General features: G+C 41.7%; 6 protein-coding genes across 10 annotated transcripts; 2 read left to right on the plus strand and 4 right to left on the minus strand.

Annotated features, from left to right (window-relative positions):
- Positions 1–434: 434 nt before the first annotated feature.
- Positions 435–3203, minus strand: LOC115629220 (atypical kinase COQ8B, mitochondrial). Its single transcript, XM_030525629.1, has 3 exons — positions 1439–3203; positions 1184–1376; positions 435–1119 (listed from the first exon to the last, which is right to left on the minus strand). Exons 1-3 carry the CDS (start codon positions 2956–2958, stop codon positions 760–762), a joined length of 2073 nt encoding a protein of 690 aa, XP_030381489.1. The 5' UTR covers positions 2959–3203; the 3' UTR covers positions 435–759.
- A 286-nt stretch (positions 3204–3489) lies between these two features.
- LOC115629280 (FAD synthase) lies at positions 3490–4967 on the minus strand. 3 transcript variants are annotated; one of them, XM_030525712.1, is made up of 3 exons: positions 4826–4967; positions 3906–4528; positions 3490–3847 (listed from the first exon to the last, which is right to left on the minus strand). In XM_030525712.1, the coding sequence occupies exons 2-3, from the start codon at positions 4524–4526 to the stop codon at positions 3560–3562; spliced, it is 909 nt and encodes a 302-aa protein (XP_030381572.1). In that variant the 5' UTR covers positions 4527–4528; positions 4826–4967; the 3' UTR covers positions 3490–3559. The 3 variants fall into 3 exon arrangements, with proteins under 3 accessions (XP_030381572.1, XP_030381573.1, XP_030381574.1); XM_030525713.1 differs by having other exon boundaries at positions 4849–4958; XM_030525714.1 differs by having other exon boundaries at positions 3906–4509; positions 4826–4955.
- A 2316-nt stretch (positions 4968–7283) lies between these two features.
- Positions 7284–12163, minus strand: LOC115629259. Of its 2 annotated transcripts, none has more exons than XM_030525680.1 (2): positions 11800–12163; positions 7284–9955 (listed from the first exon to the last, which is right to left on the minus strand). In XM_030525680.1, exons 1-2 carry the CDS (start codon positions 11951–11953, stop codon positions 8949–8951), a joined length of 1161 nt encoding a protein of 386 aa, XP_030381540.1. In that variant the 5' UTR covers positions 11954–12163; the 3' UTR covers positions 7284–8948. The 2 variants fall into 2 exon arrangements, with proteins under 2 accessions (XP_030381540.1, XP_030381541.1); XM_030525681.1 differs by lacking the exon at positions 11800–12163 and adding an exon at positions 10011–10028.
- Positions 12164–12848: 685 nt separating this feature from the next.
- LOC115629262 (probable 39S ribosomal protein L49, mitochondrial) lies at positions 12849–13597 on the plus strand. 2 transcript variants are annotated; one of them, XM_030525685.1, is made up of 2 exons: positions 12849–12975; positions 13039–13597. In XM_030525685.1, exons 1-2 carry the CDS (start codon positions 12931–12933, stop codon positions 13519–13521), a joined length of 528 nt encoding a protein of 175 aa, XP_030381545.1. In that variant the 5' UTR covers positions 12849–12930; the 3' UTR covers positions 13522–13597. The 2 variants fall into 2 exon arrangements, with proteins under 2 accessions (XP_030381545.1, XP_030381544.1); XM_030525684.1 differs by having other exon boundaries at positions 12850–12975; positions 13036–13597.
- A 414-nt stretch (positions 13598–14011) lies between these two features.
- LOC115629309 (breast cancer metastasis-suppressor 1-like protein-A) lies at positions 14012–15071 on the minus strand. Its single transcript, XM_030525755.1, has 3 exons — positions 14730–15071; positions 14427–14671; positions 14012–14368 (listed from the first exon to the last, which is right to left on the minus strand). Exons 1-3 carry the CDS (start codon positions 14917–14919, stop codon positions 14012–14014), a joined length of 792 nt encoding a protein of 263 aa, XP_030381615.1. The 5' UTR covers positions 14920–15071.
- A 459-nt stretch (positions 15072–15530) lies between these two features.
- Positions 15531–17000, plus strand: LOC115629265 (protein YIPF1). The gene is made up of 4 exons (XM_030525689.1): positions 15531–16097; positions 16158–16364; positions 16456–16548; positions 16617–17000. Exons 1-4 carry the CDS (start codon positions 15630–15632, stop codon positions 16887–16889), a joined length of 1041 nt encoding a protein of 346 aa, XP_030381549.1. The 5' UTR covers positions 15531–15629; the 3' UTR covers positions 16890–17000.
- Positions 17001–18619: the final 1619 nt, after the last annotated feature.

Genomic DNA, 18619 nt, shown 5'->3' on the forward strand with positions numbered 1-18619 from the left:
GTTGAGTGCACAGACCAAATTCACGGTCTCTTTGCAACTTAAGGGATAACAAATTGTTGTACTCTTTGCGTACTTCGCATAGCGCTGCGTTCTGTCTAACTAGCATGGTGTCCAGCGTTGTCAGACTGATCTGACTTGCATTTTCACTCCTCATTAAATCCTTGAACTGCACTTGCAGTTTTTGAGAGTCGAGCTGCATTTTGAATATTTCCGGATATTTGGACCCTTCTAGCCCAATATCTTCGCCGCAAGGGCCAGGCTTTGGACAAGGTTCTATTTTAAGATTGAGTTTTATTTCGAGTTGGTCTACGTAGCGAGTTATCTGCCGAAGCTCCTTGGCGACATCATCGAGGTCCAATTCCTTGTCAACATTTAAGTCAGAGTATTCCTCCAAATCCTCAGATATACAGCGATTAGATAAAAAGAAATCCGTGCATGGCTTGAGAATGGACTCTTTAGTTTTCCCAAAAGAGTCCATACTGTGTAATATATGTTTCTTGTTCAAAACTTACATGAACTTACATGAAGATCAGAGCATACTTTCTTATGATGCTAAGACAAAACTATTTTTGTGAGAAGTCGTTTTCATTACAGGTATTTAAGGCTTTGTCGAGCGTATTTTTGTACTATACTATAAGCTGATTCTCTTAATATGTTGGAACATTGAATTGAACTTTTAAGCGAAAGTATAACATTCTTGCAGATATTTGAAAATTTAAATATTAAAATTAGGTTCTACAAGACCTTGGGTTTCATTTGTTAGTCTTTGAATTTGCGAATAATAATTTCCTCGTAGAAGGGCCGACAATTCATGCGCACATTTAATCGCGCACACAGTAGAAATATTCCAGACAGCTTGCGATGTATCGAGTAAATCTCCTCGGGTGGCGGGCAAAGGCGATGCGCTACCATAGTGGGCACCAACGCCGCAAGGCGCTCTGTGGTGTTTTGTTTCCCAAAATCGAACTCACCATCATAGCGAAATATCTCGCCCAATATCATAACTGCGTCGACATGCGCCTGCTCCATTTGCTTGGTCTCATACCCTGTAAGGAATCCCATTTCGCGGGACATGTCCAACACGCCTTGGCGGTTGTTTTGGGCGGCGCTGATAATCACCTGAAGTGGAAGGATAGAGGTGAACCGATTATAGATAAAGCGAGCCGTTCAAACCAATGCTTACCTGTCGATAGTTCTTAATGAACTCATGTTTGTAGAACCGCGTCGAACCGAAATCGATAAGCATAAGCCGACGGTTGGGTGCATCGTAAAGAAAATTTGACCAATTGGGATCCGTCTGCATGCACTCGATCTCAAAGAGCTCACGCAAGCAGAGCTTTAGCACGGAGGCGGCAATATGCGCGCGATGATCATAGCTGTTGGACAAAAGGCGCGCATTATTGGTGTGAAGCATTCTCTTTCTTTCTTGCACACTTACCTCAGATCGAAGCATTTGTCTAGCGGCACGCCTGGCACCAGCTCTGTCGTCAGCACGCTCGACGTAGTCAGTTGGCGCACCACCTTAGGCACATAGTACTCGGAGTAGGGCTCAATCATCTCCCTAAACTTTTCTGTATAGTCCGCCTCACGCAAATAGTCCACTTCCCATATGAGCTCGCGTTTTGCCACACGGACAACGTTGTCAATAAAGAAGCCCTGCGGAAATACGTCCCACACCTTGAGCATGCCCACCAGATTGTCAATGTCGCTCTCGATGCTTTGCGCCACTCCCGGATACTGAATTTTGATGGCCACGTCCATGCCATCGAGCATTGTGGCTCGATGCACCTGTCCAATAGAGGCCGCCGCGAATGGCTTGTTGTCGAAGGCACTCAGCTGCGCCCGCCAATCGGGACCCAGTTGTGTGGTCATCACTCGTTCCACCTGCCAATCAGGCATGTAATCGGCAGCCTGGCGAACACGTTCAAAAGCCTTAGCCAACTGAGGCGATACCACGTTCGAGTCCTGAATGCTAAGAATCTGGCCAATCTTGAGTGCAGCACCTCGCACCTTACAAAGCGTGTCCACAATACGTTCTGCGTTCGCCGGGCTTAGCAATGCCTCGCGCATGTTGGTCGCACCACCCAGGCCAAGAGCGCCCTTTGTCAGCTCATTGAGCGTGCCCAGTCCTAGACCAGCGAAAAGACCACCAAAAGACGCCATACGACCCAGCCGCGAGGCAGGTACTCGGCGCTGCTTGGCCACTTTGCTTAGCTCGGGCAGTTCGATGGCCTTGGTGCTTGAGGTGGCAGTTTCCGTATCAGTTCCTAAACCTGCTGTATTTGCAGTCGTTTTTGGCGTAGAGCCGGCGACAAAGTGTAACATATTTTCCACGTACGTGGTGTCTTTAGCGATAACACCGGGCTGGGACGCCCACTCGTTGGGCGCTGCGTCTTCAAATTGCTGCGGTGGAATTGGCACCTGTTTGCTTTTGGTCGCTGGTGTGCGCAAACTTATGCTACGATTCTTGTTGCGTTTCGACAATATTTCCTCGAATTCCTCCAGCGTTATTGACGATATGTCCAAATTCGCTGCGTCCAGATTTTCCCTGGTTCCAGCCACGTTCTTCTGAGCTATACCACCACCAGCAGGGCCAGCTGTTGACGCACCTGCAGCGCCGACCCCAGCCACATTAATACCCGGACTGATTGGTTGCATGATCGCCAAATCAGAGGGAAGCTTCGTTTCCAACAGGTGACACAATCCTTTCGCCACAACGTAGCCCCGCTCGCCTGTCTCCTGCAATAAATGTTGCAGTCGTTTAAGTTCCTCCGTTGGTTGTGTGCCAGCTGTACGTGCTGCGGCTGCTGTCTGATTCACATTTTCGACGAGAAGCTCTCGTATACTTGAGTTGCTCCACAAGTGCTTAGTCAGCGCCAGATGTTCGCGTCCGCACGCCTCCGCAACTATTTGCAGGCCCCGCAGCACACCAAACACGTCGTTCGCCCCACGCGACATCACAAGTTTGGCGAGTTGAGAGATGTATGGTTGGTATGGGGGATTGTAATTTGTAGCCGGTAAGAAAGCTACAAGTTGTTTTTGTTTGCGTGCATTTAGCTTTTGTATTGTGCGTACATGCCTCAACTACTGCGTGCGCTCAGTTGTTTTTGTTGCACGTGCTGTCGAATTGGCCGCCACTGCTACTTCTCTTTCATTTAACTCAGTTACGTAAATAAATATTACTGATTTTCATAGTAGCGACGTAGTTTTTGCGAAATTTAAAACAGCTGTAGTTCTCGAAAGGTGGCAGCCCCCGGTGCAATTATCTAACACTAAACAGCTGTTAAATGGCAGCACCTTTAAACGGAACGAGGAAAACATTTTAAAATTCTACTTGCGTATCGTAAGATTTATTCGTACGTGTACACAGATATTTTTTCTTCAAATTAGCATTTATAAATTTAAATTCAACATACACCTTGCAATAGGAAAAAATGATCTTTGTCCCATATGCAGTTCCCGAAAGATCTGTATCAACTCCGACATACATACATATGTACATATTTACAGCTTTAATTGGATAGTTTACAGAATTTTGCACCAAAGAACTAAATAATCACTACTGCTTCCTGGCTATGCGTCCTGCGCGCTCCTGCGTGGCGTCTTCCAGCTCCCAGGCAGGTCGATAGCAGCAAGTACCATCGTTGGCGCAGTGGGTGTCGCTTTCGCAGCGTAGCAAATGCGGATTAGGCACTGTGTTTGACCTGTAGCCGATCGATGTGTAGCCTTGGTCGTAAAGGCGGCAGTAGGGCACGTTGTACATGTGTATATAGTGCCAGACGTCGTGGTAGGACCATTGCAGCAGGGGGTTCAGCCTCATCATGGCCGGCCAACCATTGTCCGTGGGCTGTGTGATAGAAAGGTAAAACGCTAGACAAAGGTGAGAGAAGCAGAGCGCGACTTACCGACATCGGCTCCAAATGCTCACAGTATGGATCTGTGTTGCGACTGCCTACAAACACTGCTTTGATGCGTGGCATATCCGCCGACATGTGCGTAAGCGCCTCCTTTAGCGACTCTTTGTACTCAATCAGTTGAACATTGTAGTGGCGCACACAGCGCGCCACAAACTCGTCAATTTCAGCAAAAGCATCGTCCGACTTAATGTAAAGCATGGGTATGTCCCGGCTGTTGATGCTATGCAGCCGGCAGTATCGCATCAGCAGGTCCAGAAGCACGGTGCAGTCCTTTCCGCCATTAAAACAGAACATCAACTGATCCACGCTGTACAGCTCCAGTGTCTGCGTAAAAAAATCAAAGGCAGTCTGCATCCGACCTTCGATTTGGACCCGAATGTCAGCTGTTAGTGGCAGCGACGCTTTGGAATCGCTCCTCTCCAGCTTCTCCGACATGTGCTTGTTGCTGCTGTTGCTGCCTAATGCCAGAACACACTTGGAACGCGGCTGCAAAGCTGTGGGCGCCGTAGTAACGTTGGATGTCGCAATTGTTGTTTGGGTATGTGTGCAACATTTATTCATGTTCGGTTCGCCGCTTTCTATCGTTATGTAGCTGTGTATATCACGCATATCTGATAGATACTCTTATTAATGAGACACAACTTTCCCCATAACTACTGATGTATGTATGTATGTATGCACGTGTTCATGCATTTGTATCTATTAATCGACGCACGCTTGTGGCTTATATAATAAATAACTATTATTAATCTGCCTGTAGAGCAACATCGATGGGCTTTATCTCTAATCTCAATTACATCACTTTGAAGTATAATTGCCCAGCAAAAATCATCCACTCACACATACATACATACAAGCAGTCAGCAGGGCCGTTCCTCTTCACACAGAGTCCGGAGCACCCTACTTACATTTACTTGTTACGGAGGTATACCTGGAAACACCGCAGCGTCAAGACAAGGGGCACTTACAGCTTTTATCACAGCAATTAATTTGAAATTTCACAGAAGGTGCTAGCCAAAACAGCTGACGGACGCAATTGCAGCACCGTGGATCGTCGCTCAAATGAGCTAGTTCGGCCACTGAACCAGAGTTGAAAATAAGTATGGCAGCACAGGCCTGTAACGACCGCTAGCTTTAAAATAAGCTCTCACCAACTTCTCATATAATCAAAGGTTGTTCATAATCTTATAGAACATTAATATCGTTAAAAAGAGGGGACTATTAATTGGTTATATGTTATAGGTGCTCGTTTTATTACTTAAACTTAGGTTTTATTGGCAAATGGCCTGCATGCTTAAAAAATGAGAAGCACATACAAATTTGAGGACAGTTTTTGTAACTTTTATTAACGTTGGTATAAATTGGAAACTTCTCAACTTGAATCTATGTGTCACATATACCGGTTTTACACCAATTAATGTTATGTCCATGATGATATGATGACACTCAACGATTATACATAATTAATTAGTATATTTATTAAGAAGTTTATTGTAAACGTACTTTTTAAATCTGTATATAGCCCACATAAAAAAAAAGCACAAACACATTTATATCAGTTCTATTCCTCGTTAAATTCAGTATTCGATCTTACATCATTCATCTCCGATCGAAAAGTCTGTCGATCTGTCCATGGAAAACGATAACTTTTGAAGCATTACCTGTTATGTAGACCAAATTCAACATATTCATTATGTAGCCGCATTATTTTTTCATAAAGTTGCGTTTGGAATGTTTGGTGCAATAAATTACGTATTTCGCTGTATTTCTCGTTTGACGGTTAAATTAGAAAACGTCACGTAAGCAAGGAAAACAGAAACTACTAACTATTCTTATCCACAGTTTTAGTATAATTATATTTCCTGCTGATATACAGACCAGTAACATTAAAAGTTCCGGTCTAAGTTTAGTTATTAGTCTATTGTCAATAGACTATTAGTGTAATCCTCCTTATAATAATGTAACTAGTTGGTTGCACATTGGTCAAATTTACTTAAAGCAGTAACATAACGCAAAATACAGTTATGGTAAGTAGGTCAAATGTTCGAAATTTCCATGGCTTCCCAGTTGAATTCTTTTGGATCAAATTTTTTAAATAGGATATAGATCAGGTACCTGTGAATGTAAATATACATGGGCTGCTATTTTTAAACCTTATTATATATAAAGTGAACTTCATTAAAGTCTATCTGAAAGATCATTGGCAAATACCGCTGGTTGGTAAAAAAAAGTCCAAATCTTGCCACTCGTTTTTGGGAAATGTCACAACCTTGATGGCCTATAGAAATCAAAAGTGTTTTCAAATATTGTACACATTCTCTAATACTCCTTGTTATTTAGTGATTGTCTATACTTTTGCCACAACATTGAATTTGAATTTGCTCAATACAAGTTCACATGCATGTTAGTTTTAATGGTAAAGTGGCGAATGTAGTAGGTACTAACCGATGAATTAAATATGAAGAATCATGGTAAGAATCAATTTTAGCGATAGCGTACATAATATCTTAGAACTCAAGAATCAATTCATTCGATTTTTTAAGCTACTTGTATCTCGATTCAATCCTATTATATTATCAAAATATGCAAAGACCTTGATTGGAACGGATGGGCGTTTTTAATAGGTTTGTGCAAAGGCACCATTAAGTAAATATATTCTGAAGCGTTTGCGACTCTTGCGGTATGAATGGGAGCCTTATTTTGTTGATACAACCATGCCATCGGTTCAAAAATATTTTAAAAATGTGGGAATGCCTTTTGGATCACAGTTTTGTTCACATTAGCATTCATTTTTGTCGACACAACTGAAGCTTATGCCTTAAAAGTAAGAAACGCAAAACACATTCTTCCTTTCATAGGCCATGAAAGTAGGAGTCCATCTAGGTTGAACTCTTTTTCATCTGAAAAAACTACGTTCTGTCATTGTTTGTCCCAGTTCTGGTAATCGTAGGCGTGTTGCCTTACGTGTGTCATTGAGAGGTGGTTTTCCTTTTATTTGTAACCTGTATAAAAGCGTAGCACTCCGAATAACCCGTTCTAAAATATCTTTAACAAATATCAAATATTTCTGTAAGACCTAAAAAAAAAAAAACCAAAATATAGAGCGGGACCGATTCATCATAGGAGAGTTCTCCTTCTAGGATAGAGAATGTAGAATCAACGCTACCTAAACAATAAAAATGTTTGGTAGCATTGTAGAGCCGATTAAAGTTCAAGATTTAGAGTAGTCCTTCCCGCCATTCTATAGTTTCACAAATATTCTGCATTTCCTCCATACTATACATACATATGCTTGTTCATGAAACTAAATTTGATTTGTGCTTGTTTGACAAAGCGTTTTATTTGCATTTAGATGCTTTATGGCTAACAAATGTATTCTGTCGAAATAGACACATACTATATATATGTAATACGCACATTTATCAGATATATAGTCTTAAAATTACTGGTATATGTCAATGGATTCTAATACAATAACAATGTGACTTTCAATGATAAGCAAAAACAAAATATAATGTTAGGGTCGAGTTTCCCGACCATGTAATATACCCTGTACCCTTTACCACACATATATGTATGTTCCTACATATCCATGTACGGATAGTATTTACTACTTAGTGTGAATAATTTAGATGTGAAATATTGGTTGGGTATGTCAAAACTATACAAACAAAAATAAAAATCCAAGAGTTTATTCGGAAACCTAACATGGTTAGATCTACTCCAAAGTAAAGCTGGCTTTTTAAAAATAAGAAAAACATCTTTCAACTCAACACAACTCGGTGCGTCCATCTGAGTAGGATAATACTCGTACAACTTTCCGAAATGGTAATAGTCACACGGGCCAATTCAGGCAGATCTGTGGAGTGATTGACGGTTAAAATTTTTTTTTTTTTTCCATAAAATTAGCATAAAAGTGTTCACCGATAAGAAAAATTTCTTTTTTTCGATTGATTTACGATTAGAGTAGGCCAGCTTCAAAAACTTTTTTGTACAGTTAGCTGGAGCTTTTGTGTTTGGAGCTTTCATGGAACAATTGGATTTAATGTTGAGATTTTGACGTATTGACACGTGTTTTGCAATGGTTTGAGGTTATGTTCATCTTTTATCACCCAAAAGGTCTAAAAATGTCTCATGTAGCAGCTGTAAAGGAAAGGTACTTGTAAAACTGATTTTGGCCAAAGCCAATGTTGCCTAATAACACGTCGAAACGTTCCGCATGAGCAATTGAGAATCACCGCGACTGGAGGATTGAGCATCACAGTCCCCGGCTGTCATTCCAATTGGAAATGTTTGCAAATTTATAAAGCATAAGTTTCAGGGAAAACGACTATTAGCTCTTGAGCAACTTCCGTCACATTCGACGAATTTGGGAGTCACTTCCAATCGAATATGCTGAAGAATTGGTCGAAAGCGATTATTGACTCTGGATGTGATGATTGATAATATTGATAATGCAATTGCGAATGGCTCCTGAGCACAATTGTTAAGATCATGTGCAAAAAGTTGTTTAAAAATAAAGTGTTTTGAAAATACGCGCCACACGCTCTTACTTAACATACTGTATTCGGTATTGTCAAGCATTATCAGAACCTAATATTTGAGATCTCGGTTTCTATTCATCCGATTACATAAAAAATAAATTAAAATTATAAAATTTTTGACGGGATGTTTTTCAAACTAAAGCAAAAGATCATAATTTTGTGAAAGTCATATTTTTAAATGTCCTATTTACTTTGGGTTACACCTTAAATAGCGCATATATACAAGTATACATATGTACATACATATATACATACTTGTACGAATATACATACATATACTTTAAGGGTCGAAGACGCTTCCTTAATTTTAGATGTACTTGTAAACTATGTGGGTACAGGACACATTGGTATACCAATATCTATATATATATATATATATATATATATGTATGTATGTACTATGAATTATGTGTATAACAAATGGGCACAAATGGTAAATTGGTTGATTGCTTGGTTCCGATTTTGATTATAAACTAAAGCAGAAGCTTCAGACATCCGCATTATCGAGCACAGTATCGATGAGGCCAACCACTTTCTGGCGAAAGCGACGATTCTGTTTACCACTCATCTCCTTTAAATACGGATGCAGGCTTATCAGAAAGGAGTAGTCCGCATCGGGTGCTGGCGGCGGGGGCGGTGGCGTGGGCAGCGCTGGTGCGGGTGCAGTCGTGGGCGTCGAAGCAGCTGGCGGGGGCGTGGCCACTCTCCCGTTCATATTGTGGAGATGGGCATAGTGGTTAGGAGGCAATGTAACATTGTTACTGCCACTGCCAGCGCCTCCGGTTCCGCCACCGCTGCCAGCGAGACCGTGGCTGTTGCTCTTCAACCACTCCGCGAGATCCGCCCAGTCCATGTTGCTCCGCAAGGCATGGGCCATGGACACGGGCAGCGTAATCAGCGACTGGGGGTGATGCTGGTGCTGGTGCTGATGCTGTTGTAGCTGCGTGGCAATCAGATTGCCATTGCCGCTGCTAGGCTGCTGCTCGATTTTAATGGCGTGCAGACGCAATGGGATGCATGTCGTGGCCGTAGGTGATGACACCGGGGCGACGGATTCCTCCTCCTGCAACGAGACCTGCACGTCCAGCGGCAGGCCAGCCTCTGCAATTCCTGCGCCGCTGTCCTCACAGTCGCCGCCTTTGCTTGCCTTGCTGTCTTTGGTGTTGTCGTCATCGCCACCGTCCCCTTCTCTGCGGTGCTCCATGAGGTTCACGTGGTTGATTCGCGTCATCGGTTGCGTGGTCAATGCGGCAGCGTTGGCCATAAACGAAGCTGCCGCCGTTGACGTACTGGGCTTGCGCAACACCATACCATTTGGATTATTGTTGCCGACTTGCCTCAGGCATGCACGCGATTTTGTGTAGGGTATTAGGAATTGCAGGTACTTCGACAGGTAATATTTCCGTTTGCCACGCCCCGTTTGAGTGCGAGCCAGTTTAAGGGAGCGTAGGAAGCTGCTGCGTATGGTGCGCCAGCGTTCTCGGCAATTTCGCACTGAAAGAACACGAAAAATAATTATTCTACAATTTAATCTATTACGCTTAAATACATTAAGAAAGTATAGTATGTGGGAAGTACTTAATACCGCACCACTTGTCTCCACCGGTCTAATCATTCGCCCGAACTCAAATCGAGCTCAAATTCCTCCATACTATAGTATACAAGTAGTAATGCCAGCATGACGAAAAACGAGTCCACATTTTTGTTAAAAAATATAAAATTTATGAAGCACCGTTTATGATTGTTTTCATTCGCTTTTTTGCAAATAGGAAACAAAATGATCGGAATAAACTGATCGGGTGTACTTGTTGCTTCTTATTTCACAATTAGTTTGTATTCATGGATAGTTAGTACCGACTATCAATTAGTAAACGGATTCGTCGCTCATTACTGGGATGGTGATGTAAGTTAGAATTTTAAGGTTCATTAACTTCTCATCCCTAATTATTATTCTATACACACATACGAAACTAAATGAAGCAAGAGATTGTTACTTACAAATGCCTATGTTTGCAAATGACTCCAGAATGCGTACATTTAGAAATCTGGGCAACTCATAAAGTTATACTCCCTTACCCTTAACACACAAAAAAACAGACCTCTTTCTTTCTTTGTGTAGTGCTTCGATCAACCTCACAAAGGAAACCCAAATAATTTGGGGAAAATATCGTGTTTTATTCAGCAATGCTCGATAGTTTTAAAATCCGGGAGATCTCGGGAGGTGAAAAACTTGAGCCGACTGGTGATGAAGAATGGGTCACAAGGAAGACTAGCTATTGCCAATAAGTGACCAGACTTTTCCAATAATCGCTCACCAGCAACTCAGGGAAGTGGGCTGGGAGGCTTTATTGCATCCATCGACATTAAAAAATTTTGTGGGTGAAAAAAAAAAAAAAAACATTAGCCAGTGGTGAACTGGGAAAATCGGCCGAGCTTTTTATGTTAGTGGAATTATGAGCCTTCATAAAAATAACAGCCAGTTATTGAAGCAAACAGGACATATTCTGCATAAATCGGACAACACAGTCTTTTAAAATTGTTTTATAATATTCTCTCTCTATACTCTCTCAAATACATAAATACACACATAGGCCAAAAGAATGGTGTTTTCGCCACTAGTTGGACTACTGTCCGCTGTGATGTACATTTTGTACACATATTGATGTACGTATGTATGTATGTATGTTTGTATTAGCCAAACGTAACAAGTGGCTGGGTAGGCTATATCACTGTTGTTGTTGTTGCAGCTGCAGCTACGCTGCAAAAGCTTTGCGCAGCAATTGCTGAACTTAATTACCTTGCCAAAAGCGGCAGCGCCAGTGACGACGACAACAGCAGCAGCAGCAGAAGCAGCGGCAGCAACAACAACTAATTGCATGCAAACACTTAAAAGCGCTGCACTGTCGTTTGACACAGTGACACATCTATACAAACACATACACATGTATGTATGTATGTATTTCGTTGAATGCATGGACGTACATACAAATATATGCACAGACGCGGGCCAACTGCTTGCAAATACAGTGTTAGATAGAGGTGAGTGCGAGCGAGTTGGCACGACTATAAATTGCATTGAAATCACACACACACACACAGGCATGCATGCAGAATACAGAGGCCACATGCAAGCTTGCATCATAGGCGCGCGAAAAAGCTACACACATGCACAACAAATGAGCACGCAATTGCAAAAAATATAGAAAATGAAAATTCACTACATGCATTCAATTGTATGTACACACATGCATACATATGTATGTTTGTACATGCGCTTGATTCGTATGTAGAATAGCATGTGCTGCAAAAACTTTTTTACACAGCACCGCCTCGCTTACCAGTGTCCTTTATCTCGTTGCCCACATGTTGCCAGGCCTTTTGAACCTCCTCCTTCTTGCTATAGCCAGGATGTGTAGTATTCCATAGGCAAGCTTGGCTTTCAACAAGCTGTACAAATTTCACGTTGAACACAGGATCGTCCTTGCGTGCCATGATTGCGCCGCCGCTACCGCCTCCACCGCTTTACAACACTGCCTCAACTGAACCGTTAGCAAAACAATAATCATTACACACATATGTTGCCGTTCCAATTTGATGTTTTGGCGCCCGTGCCACAAACAAGAAGCGCGAAATTCCTGCAGGTTTCGGCAAGATTCTTACTATAACAAAATCTATATGTATGTATGCATCTATTTAGCCTGCGTTTTTTTTGCTATGCATACACCAACAACTGGTCGCAATGAAAGCGCAGCGAAAACTGAGTGTAAAAAGCTGATGGCAAAAAGCTGCAGCGCAAACACTTTATGTTGTGTGTTCACAACACCAAAGCAACAAAAAGAAACGCATGCAAACAAGCACAGAAACACTATGCAAAAGAAATTGTATGACGCGAAACGAACGCACGACATTAAATGCAGCAACGACATTAATGATTAAGCATATACTCATGTACATACATACATATACTCATGTACATACGTGCAAAAAAGTAGTCTGATTGGCATTTGGCAAAAAAGCTCCGGCTATGACGTCACAGGCTGCATTTGTTGCATGGCAAACTCTGACAGTCTAAGTAAAATTATGCAAATTTGATGGGCTATTTGCATATTTACATACATGTATCACGATGAGTGACTGTGGTAGCCTTATTTTTGTTTTTTTTTTTTAATTGCCAGAAGTAATTAAATTTGTATGTATAGACTTTTCATACTCCTCATGCCGTATTTAATGTGTGGAAAGTGTTTAAAATGCGCGCTTTGCGTTCTTACTGCCTACAACCCGCACGTTCGAGCTACCAGAGTGTAAAAGCGGGGTTTATTTTAAATTACAGTGTGGCAACGTCATATGGCCCTGAGCGAACTGGATCCACCCCCATTTAGAACTAACTATACAGCTGCTCTTGCGGCGTGCATATGTAACAAATTTTTGTCTTGTTTGCTAATAAGAATTGTACAAAATCCAGAAAAAGCATGGCAGCCACAACAAAACTGACACTGTGGCCTAAACTGTCGCAGGTGAGAGCTATTTTTGCCCATATTTGGTAGAGCTAGCGCTAACTAAGCATTATCCATTAGCAGCTCATCCGCCTTATAAACACCCAGCCCGCACTTCACTCCAACTTTCGGTCGTCGAAAGTGGTGGAGCCCCTCGACCAGTACCCGGAAGTTGAAATAGTGCACAATGCACCCGAATGGAAGTACGTGGAGCGTCTACTACCACCTCGCATAGTGCCACAGCCAAAACCAAAGGAGAGTTATCCTTCTGGGTGGCAGCCACAAACAGCAAACGCTTCGGAGCGATCTTACTATATTGCACGCACAAAGAATCATATGGTGCCCGTCTATCTACACACACGGTTCAGGGGCCAGCGACGATTGACCGTGGTCCGACGCGTTCAGGGCGATATTTGGGCACTGGAGCGCGACCTTCGTGCGGTTGTTGAAAGCGCACGTAATGGTAAGCTGTGCGCCTCTCGGGTCAACGAGCTGAGTGGACAAATTTACTTCCATGGCGACTACGTAGACGTGTTGCGTGATCACTTGAAGTCACAAGGTTTCTAGCTAGTTACATTTCTTTGTCCATTGCTCATTGTTTTAATTCAATACACATAAAGAATACAGTTACAAAAAAATCATACACGATACTAGCTTTATTTGTGGGCCACTCGGGTTTTCCTATGGCTTTTTCTAAATTACATCCTTAAGGGGCGAGGTGCATGCGCTTTAGAGGACGTCCCTGGCTTACATACAATACGATATGAGTTGGAGGGAGCAGACATTTTTACACAAGCTGCTGGACAACTACGAGACATGAGTGAGGATAGCAATCTATGCCTATGTACATACGTTCCTACATATGTAAATAATGTAGGGGTTCTTAAAATTACTAAAATTAATTGGGTTCAGGCTACAGTGGATGAGTGGTTAAAAAACTTAGCAGTAGTAAGTCATAGCAGGATAGATCATCATCAGTAATAATAACAACAACAATAAGGAGCGCTCCTTGCTGCCATCAGGTACGCGTGTAGGCGTAAGCAGCAACGCCCCACCGTTATCCACTTGCGCCGGCCACAGCTGTCGGCGGCATGCCCAATCCTACCAGACCGGATACGCCTCCAGCTGTGGCCGTTGCGCCGCCTGCCGTCGCCGCAGCCGTTGATGACCGCTTGAGTGCCTTTCGTATGATCGTCCAGTCCTCCATAATGTCCTCTTCACGCAGCATATACACAACATACGGTCCGGTAACGGTGACCGCCTTCTTGCGACCCGGACCCCGTACTTTGCTCTGTCGTTTGTCAGTTCCCCAGTCGGCCCAAGAAATATCCACATTATGGCGATCTTCTTCGAGACGGCGAATACGTTCTATCAGATCCTCGCGTAAATTGTCCATAGCCATTCGCTTTTCGCTCTAGAGAAATATATTAGTATTGTTAGGTGCCGTCAATTGTGTTGGCGCCAAAACTTACCTCAAAGTGCTGTGATGCTGCCTGCTCTTCAGAAAGGTATTTGTGTTCGATGTTCTGCAAGCGAAATTTCCGCAGTACATCTGCGACTTCAATGCGAGTGCGATAGACTTTGTCTACTTCTTTTTGTGGCTGCACAAACTCCTCAGACGCCCCAGAATGCACTTCAGCCAACTGGCGCTCAATGAGATTTATGCGTTCGCAATAATATTGCTCACGCAAATGGCCAAATTGCCGTTCCAAGCATGCTACAAGATGGTATGCATTGCAAAGGATGTTTGATATATTTCCTGGTATATTGCTTACCCAAATCTTCGATGAATTCGGAACGCCGTCGCTCGATTTCGGAGGCGTCCATTTCCGAGGAGTCATCGGAATCGCATTCATTGGCCTCCTCCTCGTCGGAAGTGTCATGTGCCTGGCTGGAATTCGAGTGCTCTGACTCGGCCCCAGAGACGTCGCCCTCTGCATCCGATTCGCCATTTTTTACGGGCATTTTGTGCGGTTGTGAGAGTACAAAGCAAGTGTTGCGGAAACTCAAGTCTGAACAGTTTTGGTTGGAGAGTGTATTATATCGTTGAAGATTTTAACAAACGCCTATTTTTTTAATCACGTAGAACTTTTTAAAAATAAAGCGCTGCGAAAATATTTTTATGCAGCATCTGCAAAAAGTGTGGTATTACATCGCGAAGATAGGTAGTGCTGTAAAACATTTCACGGAATCAGTTCCTCGGAAGAGCTTAAAGGAGCTGGTTCATTATCTTGTAATGGTGTAAATTGTTTAAAATTGGCATTAGCTTAAACAATTATATGGTAGTAAAGTCTCTGATGTTTTTAAATCTTCTTAATTTTGTGGGTTTCTATCCGGTAAAGTTATATCGCTTCTGATAAACATATTTGAATAGATATATATACCATAATCTTTTATATTATTAGTAAAAACCTATATATATGTATAATATATAAAAAATGCATATATATAGAACATAGGAATTATAATTGAGTGTCAATTTTAAATATATAGCTGATAAGAATTTGCTATTTTTTGTTTCCGAAGTTCTTGGCTAACCTTTTGCCGATTCCCTGTGATTGTCAAAAGACAACGTCAACCAAACAGCTGACTTCGTGAAAAACAAATAGTGGGGGCAGAACGCATAAAAATACGTGTTAAATCTAAAAAAAACAAAGCGTAGGTGCATCAGCAAAATGGAAACGCCGATTCCCGATGATTTGTTACAGTTCCGCGACTACAGCAACACTAGCGCGACTAACAGCAGTGCGCCCGCACAAATTAATGTAAACTCGCCAACACATTCAACTGGCAGCGCTACGGGTGGGAGCGCTAGCAGCAACGGACGCCAACGTGGTGATCCCTTGTCCGATCTTATCTACGACATGAGCAACTCAGTGCAAACACTGACTGGTGGCGGTAGCGCGAACGCTGCAGCCCCTGGCGGAGGGGCGGATGGCACTGCCGGCAGCCCAGGCGCTGGCACACGCCTCTCCTTTTTAACTATTGAATACTATCAGCAGTTTTTTAACGTAGACACGTACATGGTGCTTGAGCGCATTGCCAATTCAATGATACCCAAGCGCGCCGCTGGCAACTATCTGCGCATGAACATAGGAGAGAATCCAGATCTCTATGGACCATTTTGGATAACCGTTACACTGGTGAGATGGCCAGGCTTAGATTTCCAGATAACATTTTGCATTAATGACCTTTATTTGCAGATTTTCTCGATTGCCATCACTGGTAACATAGCGAGTTATTTGCACCACGCTACTGACGCCTACCAATGGCACTACAATTTCCATTTGGTCTCTTACGCTGCCACGTGCATCTTTCTCTACGCCAACGTCTTACCGATCATCTTGTGGGCCCTATTTAAGTATAGTCTAAAGCCCATTAATGACACAGATACCATAGAAGCGGACAGCGTGAGTTTCCATTTTTTCCCTCTCTCTCTTTTTCTTTCCTTCTCATGCGCACATGCCTTCTCGCTCACACTTTATGCCCTTCGTGTTACAGGCCAACTACACGCCAACCTTGCTTTCCTTGATGTGTGTCTATGGCTATTCCTTGGCTATTTATATTCCAGTTTCCATACTGTGGGTGATTAATGTAAGTTATCAACCCCATCACAATTTTGCTGTGCCTTTCCCATTTAATTACCCATTTTTCCCACACAGATTTCACTCCTGCAGTGGCTTTTAGTCATCACGGCTGCCATGTTGTCCGGCACCGTATTGATCGCTGTGCTGACGCCCGCTTTGCGCAACTCGCAGTTCTCGCTATTCCTTATAATTGGAATTCTTGGCGCTCACGTGATCCTGGCCGCCGGCTTCATGCTCTACTTCTTTCATAGTCCACAAGATCCGTTGTCGCCTGCTTACGCTGCACTCCAGGCACCAACACCCGATTCCATTGACGGCGTCTTGCCGTCAGTCAACCGCACACGCTGAGACACATTCCCTAAAAATTATATAGACTTAATTCATTTAAACGTTGTTGTATTCATCTATATTGTGCGCTTAATTCAACGATTAATGAGGTTTTTTGGCTGAAACGTTAAATTATTTATATAATATGTATATTATATGTATGTATATGTACGTTCCAAGTATTCGAGCACCAGCCAGTGGTGGGGCTATATAGATACAGCGGGCACACACCAAGTCATATCACTGATGGCTACATAGTACCAAAAATATGGAAACAGTCGAAAACATATTAGGCTCCAATGCTATCCGAAGTCCATACGTTTGCTGGCGATTTTTAGACGTTGTCTTGCCTGTTGCTATCTGTATGCGAGTCGTCTACATTGGGACGATTATAACCCGATACTGTTGTACTGCCACCGATTGGGAATTATACATTTAATTAAACAAATAATTAAGCAATAAGTCCACATTTGTGTCAACTCTAATAACAGCCGAGTGGCGCAATGCATTGTAAAGTCTGCTCCAAATGTCCTTAAGACGTACACGCATATAAACATGGAGACAAGTGTATGTACATATGTACATGCTTACATATGCAAATAAAATGACTGTACATACAGCTTTTAAAATGAAACCTATTTTCATCTGATTTTCGCCATTTCAGTACAATAGCAATCCGAGAAACAACAACAAATAAATCTAAAACGTAAAATATATACGTATATAATATATACGAGTACATACATACTTACGTTCATAGGCTGAATTTTTCGGGGTACGCAATTTTTTCCAAAGAGAGGAGCCAAACAAAATAAAATTTTGATTAAATAATACACGATGCATTAAAATAATAATTCATGCATATGATAAAAAACTTAAACAAATCCATCTCAGTTCCATTTCATGGCAAAATATGCGCCATAATAGAAAATTAAAATAATATCAATTAAATTATTTTAAAAATATCTCATTCTTTTCAATTCAGTATGGTTTTAAAGGACCTCTCACCTCGGTGTAAGGGTTTCTCACAAAAATATCGGATTTCTATGGAGACACAAATGTATAGCATGTAAGTATGTACATATGTATATACATTTATGTATGTATATTAAGCACGTGTTGTCAGATTTCTACGCAATACAATCATCTTAAACTGGTCTTAAGCTTTTTATAGGCTAAGCCTATCGAGATGGTCGATATGCCAATCGAAAGAAATTTGCATACAATTGTATATTTCAAATGCTATATTGACAACAACAGGATTTATCACAGTTTGAATGATAGTTTCCAAAAATAGATGTATTGATTCTGCAGAAATGTTGTCGGAACAAACATTTTCGAGTTCCCAGTTTGATTCCGAAGTTCAAAGATTACTATAACCTATTCCGTTCAAAAGTTATAAGACATTTACGTTATTTATAACATTTCATGGGAATGATTTATGATTTACACTGAAAATATATATATATACATATATACACGGATATGTGGTTATGTATGTACATATGTGCTTCATATATATATATATATATATATATATATATATATATATATATATATATATATATATATATATATATATAAGCCAAAGTTTCCTTATTATAACAGTGAAGTAAAATAATAAGCTCCAAAGATGAGTCCAAACACTCATTGTACTTCGGAGGAGTCGTATCAACAACACTTATGGTTAGTATTATCGATTAATCGTTAACGATGGAAAAATTAAATTTTCTTTTCTTTTTAATGAGATC

The sequence above is a fragment of the Scaptodrosophila lebanonensis genome, unplaced genomic scaffold (assembly GCF_003285725.1).
Source record: "Scaptodrosophila lebanonensis strain 11010-0011.00,11010-0021.00 unplaced genomic scaffold, SlebRS2 tig00000138-arrow-arrow-pilon, whole genome shotgun sequence".
Classification (NCBI taxonomy): Eukaryota; Metazoa; Arthropoda; class Insecta; order Diptera; family Drosophilidae; genus Scaptodrosophila; species Scaptodrosophila lebanonensis.

Excerpts from the sequence above, each read along its gene's own strand:
- LOC115629309 (XM_030525755.1), bottom strand. The coding sequence starts at position 14,919 with ATGCCCGTAAAAAATGGCGAATCGGATGCAGAGGGCGACGTCTCTGGG. Across the intron at positions 14,672-14,729 it reads CGAATTCATCGAAGATTTGG|CATGCTTGGAACGGCAATTT; the intron begins GTAAGCAATATA and ends ACCATCTTGTAG. Across the intron at positions 14,369-14,426 it reads CAGCATCACAGCACTTTGAG|AGCGAAAAGCGAATGGCTAT; the intron begins GTAAGTTTTGGC and ends ATATTTCTCTAG.
- LOC115629280 (XM_030525712.1), bottom strand. The coding sequence starts at position 4,526 with ATGCGTGATATACACAGCTACATAACGATAGAAAGCGGCGAACCGAAC. Across the intron at positions 3,848-3,905 it reads AGCATTTGGAGCCGATGTCG|CCCACGGACAATGGTTGGCC; the intron begins GTAAGTCGCGCT and ends TCTATCACACAG.
- LOC115629259 (XM_030525680.1), bottom strand. The coding sequence starts at position 11,953 with ATGGCACGCAAGGACGATCCTGTGTTCAACGTGAAATTTGTACAGCTT. Across the intron at positions 9,956-11,799 it reads CAACGAGATAAAGGACACTG|TGCGAAATTGCCGAGAACGC; the intron begins GTAAGCGAGGCG and ends GTGTTCTTTCAG.
- LOC115629262 (XM_030525684.1), top strand. The coding sequence starts at position 12,931 with ATGGCAGCCACAACAAAACTGACACTGTGGCCTAAACTGTCGCAG. Across the intron at positions 12,976-13,035 it reads TGTGGCCTAAACTGTCGCAG|CAGCTCATCCGCCTTATAAA; the intron begins GTGAGAGCTATT and ends ATTATCCATTAG.
- LOC115629220 (XM_030525629.1), bottom strand. The coding sequence starts at position 2,958 with ATGTCGCGTGGGGCGAACGACGTGTTTGGTGTGCTGCGGGGCCTGCAA. Across the intron at positions 1,377-1,438 it reads GACAAATGCTTCGATCTGAG|CTATGATCATCGCGCGCATA; the intron begins GTAAGTGTGCAA and ends TTTGTCCAACAG. Across the intron at positions 1,120-1,183 it reads TCATTAAGAACTATCGACAG|GTGATTATCAGCGCCGCCCA; the intron begins GTAAGCATTGGT and ends CTTCCACTTCAG.
- LOC115629265 (XM_030525689.1), top strand. The coding sequence starts at position 15,630 with ATGGAAACGCCGATTCCCGATGATTTGTTACAGTTCCGCGACTACAGC. Across the intron at positions 16,098-16,157 it reads TTTGGATAACCGTTACACTG|ATTTTCTCGATTGCCATCAC; the intron begins GTGAGATGGCCA and ends CTTTATTTGCAG. Across the intron at positions 16,549-16,616 it reads CCATACTGTGGGTGATTAAT|ATTTCACTCCTGCAGTGGCT; the intron begins GTAAGTTATCAA and ends TTTCCCACACAG.